Source organism: Zootoca vivipara, chromosome 5 (assembly GCF_965207765.1).
Source record: "Zootoca vivipara chromosome 5, rZooViv2.hap1.1, whole genome shotgun sequence".
Lineage (NCBI taxonomy): Eukaryota > Metazoa > Chordata > Lepidosauria > Squamata > Lacertidae > Zootoca > Zootoca vivipara.
Window position 1 is genome coordinate 88,716,509 of NC_142588.1, and position 13,835 is coordinate 88,730,343.

The window sequence follows — 13,835 nt, forward strand, 5'->3', positions numbered from 1 at the left end:
TCAACATTAAAACTCGCCTTTGTGCTAGTCGACAGAGAACATTGGATACGGTCCATGGGCACTGTATACTGACTCTGCAAAGACAGGGTTGCTCTAACCTGCCCAGTGACTCTCAGGCCTTCCTTCAGCCTGTTCATAATAATAATTTATTATTTGTACCCTGCCCATCTGGCTGATGATAGAATTGTAGAGCTGGAAGGGACCACGAGGGTCATCCAGTCCAACCCCCTGCAATGCAGGAATCTTTCGCCCAGTGTGGGGCTTGAACCGACAGCCCTGAGATTAAGAGCCTCATGCTCTACCAGCTGAGCTATCCCAGCCTTTGATCACGAGCACTTCCTGTTTGTTTTGCCGCTTTGTTTCTGTGAGGGCAGGGCTGGGTCGGCCAAGGCAGAGTGAAGCAGAAAGAAGCAGTGCTGGAAGCAATAGGCCAGCGTTTCTCAACCGCTGTTCCGCGGCACACTAGTGTGCCGCGAGACGCAGGCTGGTGTGCCACGACGTGCGGCGACGAGAAGGACGATTTGCATTGTCACGTGCCTGGCGGCCGCCAATAAAGAAACACTGACCCGCCGGAAAGCAATATTTCTCCTCCTCTTTCCCAAAGCTCAGTGCAAACGAGCCTGGCGGCCGCCAATACACAGCACTGACCCGCCGGAAAGCAATATTTGGCAAGTGTTTCTTACAGTCATAATTATAATATAGGGCGGCACAGAGTTAATTTTTAAAACTTTTTTAATGGTGGTGTGCCTCGTGATTTTTTTCACGGAACAAGTGTGCCGTGGCCCAAAAAAGGTTGAGAAACACTGCAATAGGCAAAGTTTTAGATAAGAGCACAGCTTCCTACAGTCCTATCCTTAGCCTCATAACTGATTTGGCTTCTTGCTGATAAGAAAGAAGCTCTATAGGGATATTTTAAAGGCATGCCCTCTGTAGGTAAAAAAAGAAAGTGTTCAAAACTGTATATAAGAGTGCAGCAGGTGTAAATGAAATTGTTTTTACAGTAGTTGATAACATGGGTCAAGTGGTCACTTTGTAAGAAGCACATGAATTATCAGATGGAATATTGAGTAAATCAATTATTTAAGTCAGCCTTTATTTTTCTTTTTGTTGACTTGAAATTGTCTTGTTTTTGAAACCTTTGCACCCTCTGATGCTGTCACAATTTTGTTCCCAAACTCCCTTTGAGGTTCAGCTATCTGTTGTACTTCTGCTTTGGCAAAAATGTGATCTCCTCAGTAGCTATTGCATGTGATCTCTTCCATCCCTGCTCCTTTTCTTTCTTTCTTGTCTTTCTTTTTTGAGATAGAAAGTCAATCCTCTTTTGTAAGGATTCATTTAAAACGGGGCCTCATAAATTGAAATGTACTGTTCTGCTTCTTGGAATGGGAAGCTAAATTGGATTTTGTTACTTAGCTTGCATACTAGATCTCTGCTTTTGTTTTGTTCATGGCTTGTGCAGCATTTCGAAGTCTGCAGCAAACATCTGTTTCACCTGACTGAATTTTAATTAAACTTGGGGTGCATTCGCTTTCCATCTTTTGCCCCAGAATAAGAGTATCTGATTTTTGACGCTCGTGATAAGATTGCTCTCACTTCCTCCTCAAAACAAATGCTAATTCTCACCATGACTACAAGGAGCTTGTATAGGTTAAACTACGGTATGCACCAGGAAGCCCCCAGTTCAAATCTCGCCTCAAGCCGCCTCTTTCAGCTTGTGTGCCCCACCTCTGATATGGCAATGATACTGACCTGCCTTGCAGGGTGATTTTAAGGACTTCACCAAGATAATGTGTGCAAACAGCTGCAAGCGCTCTCCGCAAATGTTAAACATTACTCCCGCCTTACATTTTAGTGTAATCCTCAGGTGGGTCGAGCAAAGAGAGAAATGGTTCACCCAGGTTTAGAACAGAGACTTCCTACACCCAAGCCCAGTATTTTATAGTCTCGAAACCTTAGTAGTTTGTACCTGGTTTTTCCACTTCCCACACCTTTTTGTTGGAACAGGTGTCTTAATTGGTTGCTGGGGAAAGCACCTCCATTACTTTGAACTGAAGCAGTTTCTCTTAAGTGAAAGCAGCAACGTGGCAACTTGCCTCTGGCCATTCACTAGTTGGCATCTTGGGTATTGGGCGACTACTTCATGGGATGTTATTTGCTTGGTGGGGGCCATTCCTACCACATGAGCAAGGGTGGCTGCCCTGAGAAATTCCTTGTTTCAAGCTTCTCTCTGCAGGCACAAGAGGTAGAAACCTCCTTGCAATAGCTGAGAACAGTAGGAGTGTACCTAATTCTTTGCCTTACAGAATTGGGCATTCTTGCTGGTGTGTGCATACCAGGTACAATGGGACGGGCATCCCTTTCCGTAGAAGTGTGCTTTTTGTTGTTGCATAAAACCGTAACTTAGACAGTTGGGTCCTTTCCATCCCTTCCGTGTTCCTTAGCAGTTTTGCTTGTGGCATCAAGTATTAAATGCATGCAGCCTGCCTTGCAGAAATGTTTGTCCTATCCATTAAGCTGCCATCCTCATCACTCGCCCAAGGCTGTTTCCACCTCTCTATACGCCTTCGACATCTTCACTCGTAGGCTAGATGCAGAATGCAGAGCTCCTTCGTTGTCTTTTGGCTGTGCTGTGCTGCTGCTGCTGCGTGTGTTCATGTGCGGAAGGCTGTCTCTTAGGAATGCTAATTTCATGCTTAAAACCCAATGCCATCTCATAGCACACTTGTCAAAAAAATATTGATTTTGAATAATTCAGCATGAAGAGATGTAAAGCAGTAAAGGCCGCGCGTCTTAAAAATAAATAAATTGAAGCATCTGTTTAAATAAGCAAATGGCATCAAATAAATTGCATCTGAGGAGGAAAACGGAACCCAAAGTGAATGCCTATAAGCTCTAAGGCTTAATCTACATAAAGGAGCAAATTCGAAGCAGTAGCATGGACTTAGTATCGCAGGCAGGGGGTGGGGGGTGAGAGTCATATTTTTCCAATACTCCTTGCAAGAAGAAAACCAACAGAGCAGAAAGTAGGCTGAGTGAGAACCTTTCTCGCTGACGTGCTGCTTTATTATACTGTGTTGGGAGTGTTTTATGCGGGGAGCATTGAAAATGCAATTTTCTTCAACCTGTAGCCTTTATAGTGCGTAGATCAGGACTCATCTAGTGGTAGGAATGGAGCTGGCTTTTGAGGGTTGGGAGGAAGAACATTTCACCTCTGCTTGTCCCACAAATACTTGGAGCAGATTTGGGAACAAGATCTTGCCTGTTGGTAGTGCTATGTGCGGTTACGCTATCACCAGAAGGGCCTTAGCCCATGGACAAGCCTTTATGCCCCTATCAGAGCTGCTGAGTGGGTCAGACGCCTGCTGAAAGTGATGGGGCTTGCATTCGCTGCCAAACTTAGAACACTGGGTGCAAGACCCATTGCAGAGAAATAATTGGGTGTGTTCTCATGCATGTATACCTGTGTGGCTGCTGCCTGGGCTGCATGTGGCTGATACGCAGGCATGTCTGTTGGGTAAGGACCTCTTAAACTCCAAGGATGGGGGGAACCTTTGGGGCTAGATGCTGTTGGATTGAAACTCCCATCACCCCTAACAGTGGGCCATGGTGGCTAAGACAGATGGGAAGGGGAGGCCAATAGCAGCTGGGGGGCCGACGACCACATGTTTCCATGGCTGCTGAAATTGTAGTCAAAAGGCACTTGAAACGGCTGTTGCCTTTGTCTTTGGTCCAGCCCTTTCAGGTGGGGCAAGAGGGCTTGCTTCCACTTGGAAAGTTTTGCCTAGTTCAACATCTGTGTAGTGCTTGCCTGCTAACCATTGCTGCCTCCAAGGCTAGTGGGTTTTGTTTTGTTCTTTTTAATTTGGCTTTGTCAGAAACCAGAATGTGCCCCCAAAATCTGATTTTTATCACATTTTGTATGCTCTCTTTCCTGTAAGGAGCTAAGGGGTGGTTGTTTTGTCGCAGTTTATGACCCTATAAAGTTAGATATGGTGACTGACTGAATGGCCGTTTGAACCTGGGTCTCGCTGCTCCAAGTCTGACAAGACAATGGCCTTCCAAGCCAAATGAGTAGAGCCAATGACTGTAACTCAAGAGTAACGCAACTTGCATGCTTTTACACCTGACAACAGAACATTTTAATTTGGCGTGTCATATGCAAGAGAAATTGTTGTAGTTGTTGCTGCTTCACTGGCTCCCTGTTTTTTTTTTATTTCATAGTATAGGGAAAGGAAGAATGTGAATTGTGAAAAACAGGCTGCTCTACCCACTTGCATTTCAGTGACTTAAATACACATAGGGTGAAACTTTTCCAGGCTGTTCTCTTCCTATGATGGTTTGGGATCATTCTGTCTTGAGCTTTGTCAGATTATAACTGAATTGCACATGACTTTGCACTTTGTGGTGATGGCTGCTCCCTTCCCCTTCACTAGGTGGACCTCTTCAAAAAGACGCTCTTGTTAATTCCTATTCATCTGGAAGTCCACTGGTCCCTAATTACTGTGAATCTCCCTAACCGAATTATTTCGTTTTACGACTCTCAAGGCATTCACTTTAAGTTCTGTGTTGAGGTAAGAGCAACTTGTTGTTATAGCTGTTCTACTAAACAGTGTCAGCCTTAGAAAAAGCACTTAGCCCCCCCCCCTTTTCACAGGGCTCCGATTTTTCGGTAATCCTTTGAAGCTTCTAATCTACACATTTCAGGACTCTTTGGCCCAAAAGAGAGAGCACTGTCAGTGTGGAAACTGGCCCAGATGTAGTTCAGAAGTTGTGCGAATTAGACTCTGATCTTCAGGCAAGTGATAAGACATACCAGTCTCAAGGATCCCAGGCCAGGTGCTATATTGTTTGTTAGCGTTTCCTTGTCTTGAAGCTTGTCTTGGCTCAGCCCAAACCCTTTTGTTCTTGCAACTCTGCTGCAGCCACAAACCCTAGGAGTTTATATAATTTTAAGACTGCTTCTCCAGCGGTACATTTCATGCATACGCCACATTTGCGAAAGCGACAGTTCCTGCCCAGTGTATCTAAATTAATCCTAAATAGCTTCCAAATAGTTTATGCCCTTTAACAATCCCGCTTCTACCCTGCTTCCTTCTGTAAAGATCTCAAGGCCCTGTGTATGGTGTTTATTTCATTTTTACCTTTTGCATTCTGCTCGGTGTTCTTGTGAGCTTGGGGTGTCCCAGCTTCACACGATGAGCAGTTGCAGAATTAATCCCAGTCTCCTCCAGTCCAAGCAGAAAACTCTCTTCACTATACCCACAGGTATCCTCTGCAGGGAAACACTCAGTTAAGAAGTTTTCATAGCAGTATTCAAATGGCCCTTATTCATGTCCCCCCCCCTCCTCTTCTTTAAAGAACATACGCAAATACCTGCTGACAGAAGCTAGAGAGAAGAACCATCCCGATTTCCTTCAGGATTGGCAGACTGCTGTTACAAAGGTAAGGACCACCTGTGTGGTTTTTAGAAAGATGGCTTTGTAGAGTAAGATGGAACACGCAATGCCCACCGGAAGTCAGAAATCTCCACCTTTCCCCAGGAAGCCCAGAGAGTGCTTGCTATGAAAACCCTCAACATGTGACATGTACCACCAAACTAAGAATGCAGGGATGGGGAGCCTGTAGCCCTCCAGATTCTTTGGGATCACAACTCTCATCAACTCCACCTGGTGTGGCCGATGCTCAGGAATTATGGGAAATGGAGTCCAGGGACATCTGGAAGGCACAGTGAACATAAAAAGAGCCTGCTGGATCAGACAGTGACCTGTCTGGTCCAGCATCCTGGTCTCATAGTGGCCAGCCAGATGCCTTTAGGGCTCCTGAGCAGCACCTGAGCACAAAACACTCTCCTGCATTTTCCAGCAACTGCTATTCAGAAACATTGCTGCCTCTGACAGGGGAGGCAGAACATAACCATCAGGGCTGGTAACCAATGGGAAGCAACAAGGATGCTATGCAGTGGGTTTTTTGGGGGGTGGGTGGGTGTTGGCTTGTCCGTCACAAGCGCTACCTGTGCTGTAATGATGCCTCTTGCTTCTGTGTGAGAATGGGCAGGGATTCCCAGGGATTCAGCCGCAGACAAACTAGTTTCTTCCGTTTGCAATCAGGCGGTATATACTGTAATTCTGGCGAAATAAATGAAATCGTGAAATGGGGGGGGGGAATCTGTGGTGGAGGTGGAATGGGGAAATTAGAGTTGGGCAGTATTTTACATTCAAAATTGCTGTGGGTTCATGGCTTTGCTAGGATGGAGTTAGCAGATTGTAGGCAATGGCATGTTGGGTGAGGTGGCTGGGGGGCTGCTGCAGTGAATGGCAGGGGGCTTTAAAAGTGGCAGAAGTGAACCCCCCCCCGAGCTACCAAGACATCCACATTACTCCAATACGACAGCCGCTTGCAACCAGATGTAGTCTGGCAGTGATAAAAGGGAACAAGTTGTGTGAAGTGCAAACGAGGGAATTTGTGACTTGCATAACCATATCCTGTAATAGTTCTGAAGAGATAAAATGGGTCATTGAACATTAAGCTGTCTCCCAACGGCTTCCTGGTACAATGAGGCATCTTGAGGCTTTATTACTGCATGAGGAAGTTCTCTCACTTCTCCTCCATCCCACCCCCCAAAAAAGTGACTCTTGTGCAGCTCTGGGGGCGGTTTGAGGTCTAGGACATAACCTAACCTCTGGAGTGTCTGGTGATTTTCATGTCTGGAGAATCTGGAAGATGTGCTAGTAAAGCTGGAGTGTTTCAAAGCCAGCTTGGCTTTGTTGTAATCGCTGCAAGGAGCAGGAGATTCAGGACCTATCCTTGCGTTGTGTTTTTCAAGTGCACACCTAAAAATAATAGAGATGCAACTGTGGCACCTGCCTTTTTAAATATACGTTTTGAATATTATTGTACCTAAAACTGCACTGTTCAAAAATATAGATTTGACACGCCCTGCCTCTCCATGCTTACAATCTAAAGACTATTTGCACCATGGAGGAAATAAAAGGAGAACCTATTTAATTTCATATTACTTGTAAGCCACTTTGGTAGTATTCATATCCTGAAAGATGGGATATAAATAATTGTAATACATTTGTGGGGGTTGACTCAAGGTGGTGGATAGCTGTCCTACTTGGCCCAGCGGACGTATTGCTGGAGTCCCCCTTAAGAAACCCAGTTCTCTCCTTCCTTGTACACTTATGAAACTGGTCTCCAGGATTCACTGGGGGAAGCTTGCATGGACGTAGCAATTTGGGGGAGGGGTGGATGGGATAATGACACACACCAGGTGGACTAGTTGCCGGGGCTAACAGGCACTGGCCGGGGGTGGGGGTGGGGTGCCAAAGCATAGTAAAAACGGGGCTGTAGAATGGTCATTTGGTTGCAAAAACAGACTTGTCACTTCATGCATTATGCCAGTGTTTATCAAACTTGAATCCATAGTTGTTGGGACTACAACTCCTATATCCCTAGCGAGGAGGACCAGTGGTCAGGGATGATGAGAGTTGTAATCCAGCAGTGGCTGAGGACCCAACTTTGAGAAACACCGGCATAATTGAGTAGCCCCACTAAGACCCAGCCAGAACTTACTTTCCTTCTTTCCAACACTAGAAAGTGCTTGTGGCCGTGTTGCTGAGGATTAGGCCCATGGTGTTGAGCAGCTTTCTTGGTCTCTGAGCACCTGCTACAGATTACCATGAAACACATGGGCTTGGTGCTCACAGAACCGATGAGTAAAATAAAAATAAAAAAATAAAAAGAGTACCAAGCCTTCAAATTACTAGCATTAATATGCAGGCTAATCACGCTAAAGGACTTATATTTGCCATAGCTTTATGCCTTTGTAGCTTTCTAAACTGTTAAGGAGGTGAGATGCAGAAATCTCTCCCTCCCTCACCCCCCCCCCCGGGAAGCCTAGAGACAAATGCTTCTCTGATCTGGCACATTTGGGCTTCTGCGGGCACCAGTGTGCAAGCACGAAAGAAATTCTTCCTGTGTAAAGCAGATAGCAATGTTCAAATATTTACTCGAAATAATTGAGGAGAAACTATCCTGCTGAGGTCATTAAAAATTCGGTGCTGGGTTGGGAGATGTAATTTGTTTTCTGTTATAAAATGCGTATTTGTGTTGAATTACTTGGCCCGATCCATGCAAGGATCTGAGCACCTCTTTGAGTATAGAGTACATGGGCTGTCGTGACCTCTTGGCTTTGATTTACTTCAGAGGACCATCCTCTAAAACAAGGATGGGGAACCTGTGGCCCTTAGATCCAGCCAGAATGGCCAGTGGTCAGAGATGGTTGTAGGTTCCCCATCCCTGAATTAGAACTCTTTCCCTCCCTTCAAAGTGGAAAAAAAGAAATGTTTTGCTGTTGAATTATAACTGAATTTCTGGTTGATGTGGATGTAGACTTCATCCCAAAAGGTCCTGGGATGAATCCACCCTTGCTCTGGGATCACAGGGATTCCCACTCTACTTGTATGTGTCCCTCGCCTCCCCCCCAATCTGTTCCAGAAGTTTGGGAGAACTTCCAGGACAGATTTAGGGAGCAAGAGCAGAACAGGGGGCATTCTTTGTGCCGACAGGACAAGGGAGTTAGTGCTACATTGAGTTCCACCCTCTGAGTCTGCAGGTGCTGTTGCTCCTGCAAAAACATTCCTTCCCTGGCACAGGGTAGAAGTGATGAGGTGTTGGCTGCTCTCTCTTTTCCTCTCCTCATTGCTGCTAGGAATCACTCCTCTTTGCTGGCTCCAGACGAGAGCGAAGTAGGGAGAGTCGAGATGTGAGACAGTGCAGAAAAGTATGAGAGTGGTTGATCAGCAACCGCCGGGTATCCCTTGCTTGCTGCTACTGGATCATCCTGCAAGCAGTCAATGAGCGCAAGTGGTTATCTGCCTGTCCTGGAACAGGTGTCCCACAAGCCTGATTGGCAAAGGGCTTGTGCCAGGAAGAGGAGTATATAAGAAAAGTGGCTGCTGGATCAGCCCAAGGCCTGCCTAGTCATAGAATTGTAGAGCTGGATGGGACCACGAGGGTCATTTATTCCAACTCCCTGCAATGCAGGAATCTTTTGCTCAGCATGGGGCTTGAACCCACGACCCTGAGATTAGGAGTCTCATGCTTTACCAACTGAGCTATCCCAGCATCAGGTCCAGCGCTCTGTTCTCTCAGTGGCCAGTTGGATGCCTGTAGGAAGCCTGCAAGTGCGACTGCTCTCTTCCCACCTGGTGCATCCAGGGTTCTGTCTCTTGAATCACCCTTTCGACAGGCGTGGCTAGGAAATGTGGAGGCTGCTCTCCCAGCTTTCATTTGGAGGAGAGTCTTGAATGGGGAATCATTCTGTGGATGTTTGAAATTTGTTTGCGTTTCCCCCCCCCCCCCGCCCCTCTTCCCCTTCTAGTGCATTCCACAACAGAAAAACGACAGTGACTGTGGAGTTTTTGTGCTCCAGGTAAGGATGCAATCATTTTTATATTTTATTTTTGTGTGGGCTTCCTCCCTCTATCGAATCTTCCTTGTAATAATTTTTGGTTCTGGTTCCTAAGCCTCTCTCTCATTTCTCTCCCCGCCCCCTCCCCTGCAGTACTGCAAGTGCCTCGCCTTAGACCAGCCTTTTCAGTTCTCCCAAGAAGACATGCCTCGGGTGCGAAAAAGGATTTACAAGGAGCTCTGCGAATGCCGGCTAATAGACTAATAAAAGGAAGAGAAGGAAAGAGAGAAGCTACCCCTTTTGGCATTTTTGAAGAGCCCAGGCTGGTATTTTGTGTACTTGAATTTTCTGAGAAACTTCCATGGATTTCAAAACGAGTCATGGCGGAGCAGTGTGGCCAACACAATTACCTCAAACATTTTTTTCTGACATGCTCCTTAACCGGTGGACCTGCCACAAAATATTCCCGATGTCAGTCGTTTGTTCCTCCCTCCCCCCTTTTCTTTTCGTTTTCTAATGTTCTTTCCTGTATTTAATATTTATTATCTTAAAACGCATGCGCATAGGCAAAGCATGCGACTAAATGAGAAGTATAAAACTGTAGAATTGGTGCACCTTTTGAAACGTAGCTAGAAACAGAAGAGAATAATACAGGTTAAACTTTTTTGTCTGAAAACATAAATGCATGTTCCATTCCCCCCCCCTCTCTGATGCAATAATGCTTTGAATGTACAAAGAAACCCAATGCCATAACAAGAGCAGTTACAACATTTCGTCTAAAAAAACCAACAACCTGAGACTATTCCTCCTTCAGTCTTTTTAAAAGCTCCAAATTCCCATTATATTGGGAAGAAGAGGGGTGTGGTGGAAACTGGCCTATATATTTGATTTGTGGAAGTCCAGCAAAGTTTTAAGTCATTGCAACTTTTTTTTTTGGGGGGGGGGGAGAAATTCTACTAGATGGCTACTAGATCACCCTACAGTTCAAAAGCAATCCCTTGTACACGATACTCTTTAGTACTAATAAAAGATGGAGATGCTAGTTCGGTTGGATTTGGTGGTGTTGCTCCTATGCTTGCTCTGGAAATGTCGTCTTCTCTTTTTTTAATATGATCCCATTCTCAGGGTGATTTGTAGGCCACACCTGACCCCTCTCTGCCTTCCTTTACTTCTCTCTCTCTCTCTCTCCCCCACCCACCCCCAAACTCCCTTGTTCCTTGTGTTTGTTGTGGTGACATTGTCGGTGACAGGGTCAAGAGGACAACAGCTCTTTTATCTATCTGTAAGTTTTCTTGCTTCTTGGGGCTTGTCCTGCAGGGAGCCTTAGATTCACCCCGTGTGCATCATTGTAGTCCTGCCCCTTCTTTTGGCGTGGTCCGCTTGTCCCCAGGCTTTGGACCAGTGTGATCACTTTCTCTGAGGCTGAATTCTCTCAATCTCTCGTGTGTGCGTGTGTGTGCGTGCCAGGAATAAAACTTTTAAATGTGGATAAAGTTACTTTGCGTACTTGAAGAATGTGTGATCTTCTGTTCAAGCTTTCTGAGAAAGAAAGGCCAAGAGTTTTGGACGGGAGTGGGTGGGTGGGGGGCGGGCAGCAATATGCTAGAGCACCTACACTGCATGAAATTCCCACCATCCTCTTGGGCAAAGCCTGTATGTGTATCCTGAGGTCTAGCAACTTGGCTTCTATACTTTTTTTTTGCGCTTGAATGGAAGCTGAATCTGCGGGACCCTTCGACCAGCCACAGAATCCCACAATTTCACATTTTCCTGTCGCAGCTAGAGACATCCTCATTTTGAGAACTCCGGTGTGAACCTTCCTGGGAAATTGCTGATTTGACGATGGATACTGTTAGCAGTTCAAATAAGAGTGGCATTTAGAGCTTCCATTCATTTAGGGGGTATTCTTTCTACCACTTTATTTACTGAGAAATCCCTGCATGTTTCCCCCCATCAAAACCTCATAGGATCATAAAATTGGAAAGTGTCCCAAGGGTCAGATAGTCCTGCAATTCACTTTTCCTATTCTAATAGAAATGGTTTTTCTTTTCAATGCTCCTAAGTTGAAACAGGTTTTTCCAGATATTATAATAATAATAATAATAATAATAATAATAATAATAATAATAATAATAATAGCAGATTCTGCCACCAGTTCTTAAAAGTTTAGCAGCTGGGGTGGTCTCGTGTTGGAGTCGTTGGCAAACGGAGCTGGTCTCAGCAGAGCCGATGGAGTGGCTCTGCTTCTTTCCCTTCTGCAGCAGCCTGATGGAACAGTTGCTTGCCCGGTGACTGCCAAAGGAGGCAGAAGCCTGATGGATTACGTAGTGCTTTTGCTCTGGAGTGGCCACCTCCCTGCTGCAGTGGCCTCTCTAATTCCATCACATTTATTGGACTGCTATGCTTCTTCTGCCAGCCCTGATGGCTATACAGTGCAGGCATGTTTCTGTTGTTGCCATCCCATCTCAGCTCTGGCTCCAGTGAGCAATAATGTAATTTAGTTTCTTGGCGCTCTGTACACATGCAATCACCAACAGTGCAGTGCCCAAAGTCCTGGAGATGTAAGAGTCTATTCCAGAAGCATGTGCAAAGATTCTCTCCTATCCCCTTAACAAAGGTCATGTAGCAGATTTTTTTTAAAAAACTAGCTTTAACTTGCCACCTGCTGGAGTGTCCACTAAATTAAATGTGCAAGGCTTGCAGACCTTTATTTTGCAAGGTTTTGTGCCGGCGCTGCCTTCAAGCAATTCATCACGTATGCCTTCTAGTAACATCCTTGTCTTTATTGCATTCATAACTCTTTTCCATTTCTTTATATATTAAAAAATCCTGCCTTGGAGAGGAAATTGTGCACCCTTGTTAAATATTTCTTAAAGGGGGTGAGTGCTAAGAAATCAGGAGATTAAAATACAAAGCCATGAAGAGGGAGCTTGTCAGCTCCTATGGCAGGCACAATAATTGCTATTTATGTGTAATGGCTATCGGCGGTAAAAGAGACAACTCAATGTTTGCACTGAAGATTAATGGGTTTTGCAAGCAACCATTTAGAAGAATCCTGGCCTTGCATGTTGTCCCCTGAATTTGTAGTGCTACTGGCTTGTTTGTTTTTTTAATAAAATGGAGGTTAGAGGCGAACACTTGTTTTTCCTGATGATCAGTCTTGGCATATTCCCTTTGAAATGCAGTAGCTGCCTAGTCCACACATGTTTGCAGGACTTAAAAGACTTCATGATAACAAGTTAGTGGCTGCTTCTTTTTTTAACACTTTTCATCAAATCCTTCCTCCAAGAAGCTTAAAAGTTATACAAAAAGCATGTCCTGGTCTTTCCCTGCAAACTCTTTTATACACATCCTTGTGACCCCCCCACCCTGTCCCAACCCATGACCTATTCTGTCCCCTCCTCTCCTCCTGCTCATCCCTGTGATTCCCCCCACTCTGTCCCAACGCATGACCTATTCTGTCCCCTCCCTTCATCCTTGTGAGTGGCCACACCCTGTCCCGACCCATGACCTATCCCGCCCCCTCCTCCCCCACCCCAGGCTCATCCCTGTGATTGGTCCCACCCTGTTCTGACCCATGACCTATCCCGGTCCCTTGGCCCAGTCTGCAAAGCCAAGCCGAGATGCTGTGGAGAGGGAAGCTTTCCTAGTTGCAGTACCAGTGTAGCCATTGCTAGAGGGCGCTGTTTTGCAACAATTCCTGTGCTCCCAGCATCCTCAGCTGTCTGTGTTCGGGAACAGTGGGTTTTACCTGCTTTACCTGCCATAGGTGTGACATCTATCTACGCAAACGGTATGCAAACCCTCGCATATCCGCATGGGACGTTTTGTCCAAATTTCATCGCTATCAAGCGGTTTCGGTGAAAAGTGGAAAACAACGGACATGACCAGTTTACATATATATATATAATTTCCTGTCAGTGCTTTTCAGCTTCAGGGCAATTCCACCAGCAGTGAGTGGAATCTGATCTTAACTCCCGCGCTGTCCAATAGCTGTCATTACTGGTTTATAAATTCTAGCTATTCTGAGTTGGGTTAGGATACCAGATGGTTCGTAAGTTCAGTGAACATACTGCAGAATTGTTAATGTTAGCCCCAATGTATATGCTGGTATCTGGTATTCTAGTCATTACTTCCCATTTTGTAGCATTATTACATTTATCATCACCACTACCACCACCATCGTGTATATCCCACTTTTCCTCCAAGAAACTCAAGGTGGCATACATGCTTCTTCGTCCTTCCCTATGTTATTCCCACAACAGCCCTGTGTGGTAGGTTAAGCTGAGAGACAGAGACCGCCCCAAGGTTGCCCAGTGAACATCAATGCTCGGTTGCAGATTTTGCACCCTCACCTCCCATATAATTTTCAAAAGTTTTTTTTAACCCCCCAACTGCCTCGATCCTTTGCTGAGTTCCC

General features: G+C 45.5%; 1 protein-coding gene and 1 non-coding gene across 3 annotated transcripts in view; one reads left to right on the forward strand and one right to left on the reverse strand.

Moving 5' to 3' along the window:
• SENP5 (SUMO specific peptidase 5) overlaps nt 1–10,457 on the forward strand; it is a 31,159-nt gene extending 20,702 nt beyond the window's left edge. For both annotated transcript variants that reach the window (XM_035133434.3, XM_035133431.3), the window contains exons 7-10: nt 4,434–4,571; nt 5,359–5,442; nt 9,386–9,436; nt 9,569–10,457. In XM_035133434.3, coding sequence (XP_034989325.3) covers nt 4,434–4,571; nt 5,359–5,442; nt 9,386–9,436; nt 9,569–9,679 — 384 coding nt within the window. In that variant the 3' untranslated portion in view covers nt 9,680–10,457. The remainder of the gene's footprint in view (nt 1–4,433; nt 4,572–5,358; nt 5,443–9,385; nt 9,437–9,568) is intronic.
• TRNAR-CCU (transfer RNA arginine (anticodon CCU)) lies at nt 9,057–9,129 on the reverse strand. The gene has a single exon. It is a non-coding gene; the product is annotated as a tRNA-Arg (tRNA).
• Nucleotides 10,458–13,835: the final 3,378 nt, after the last annotated feature.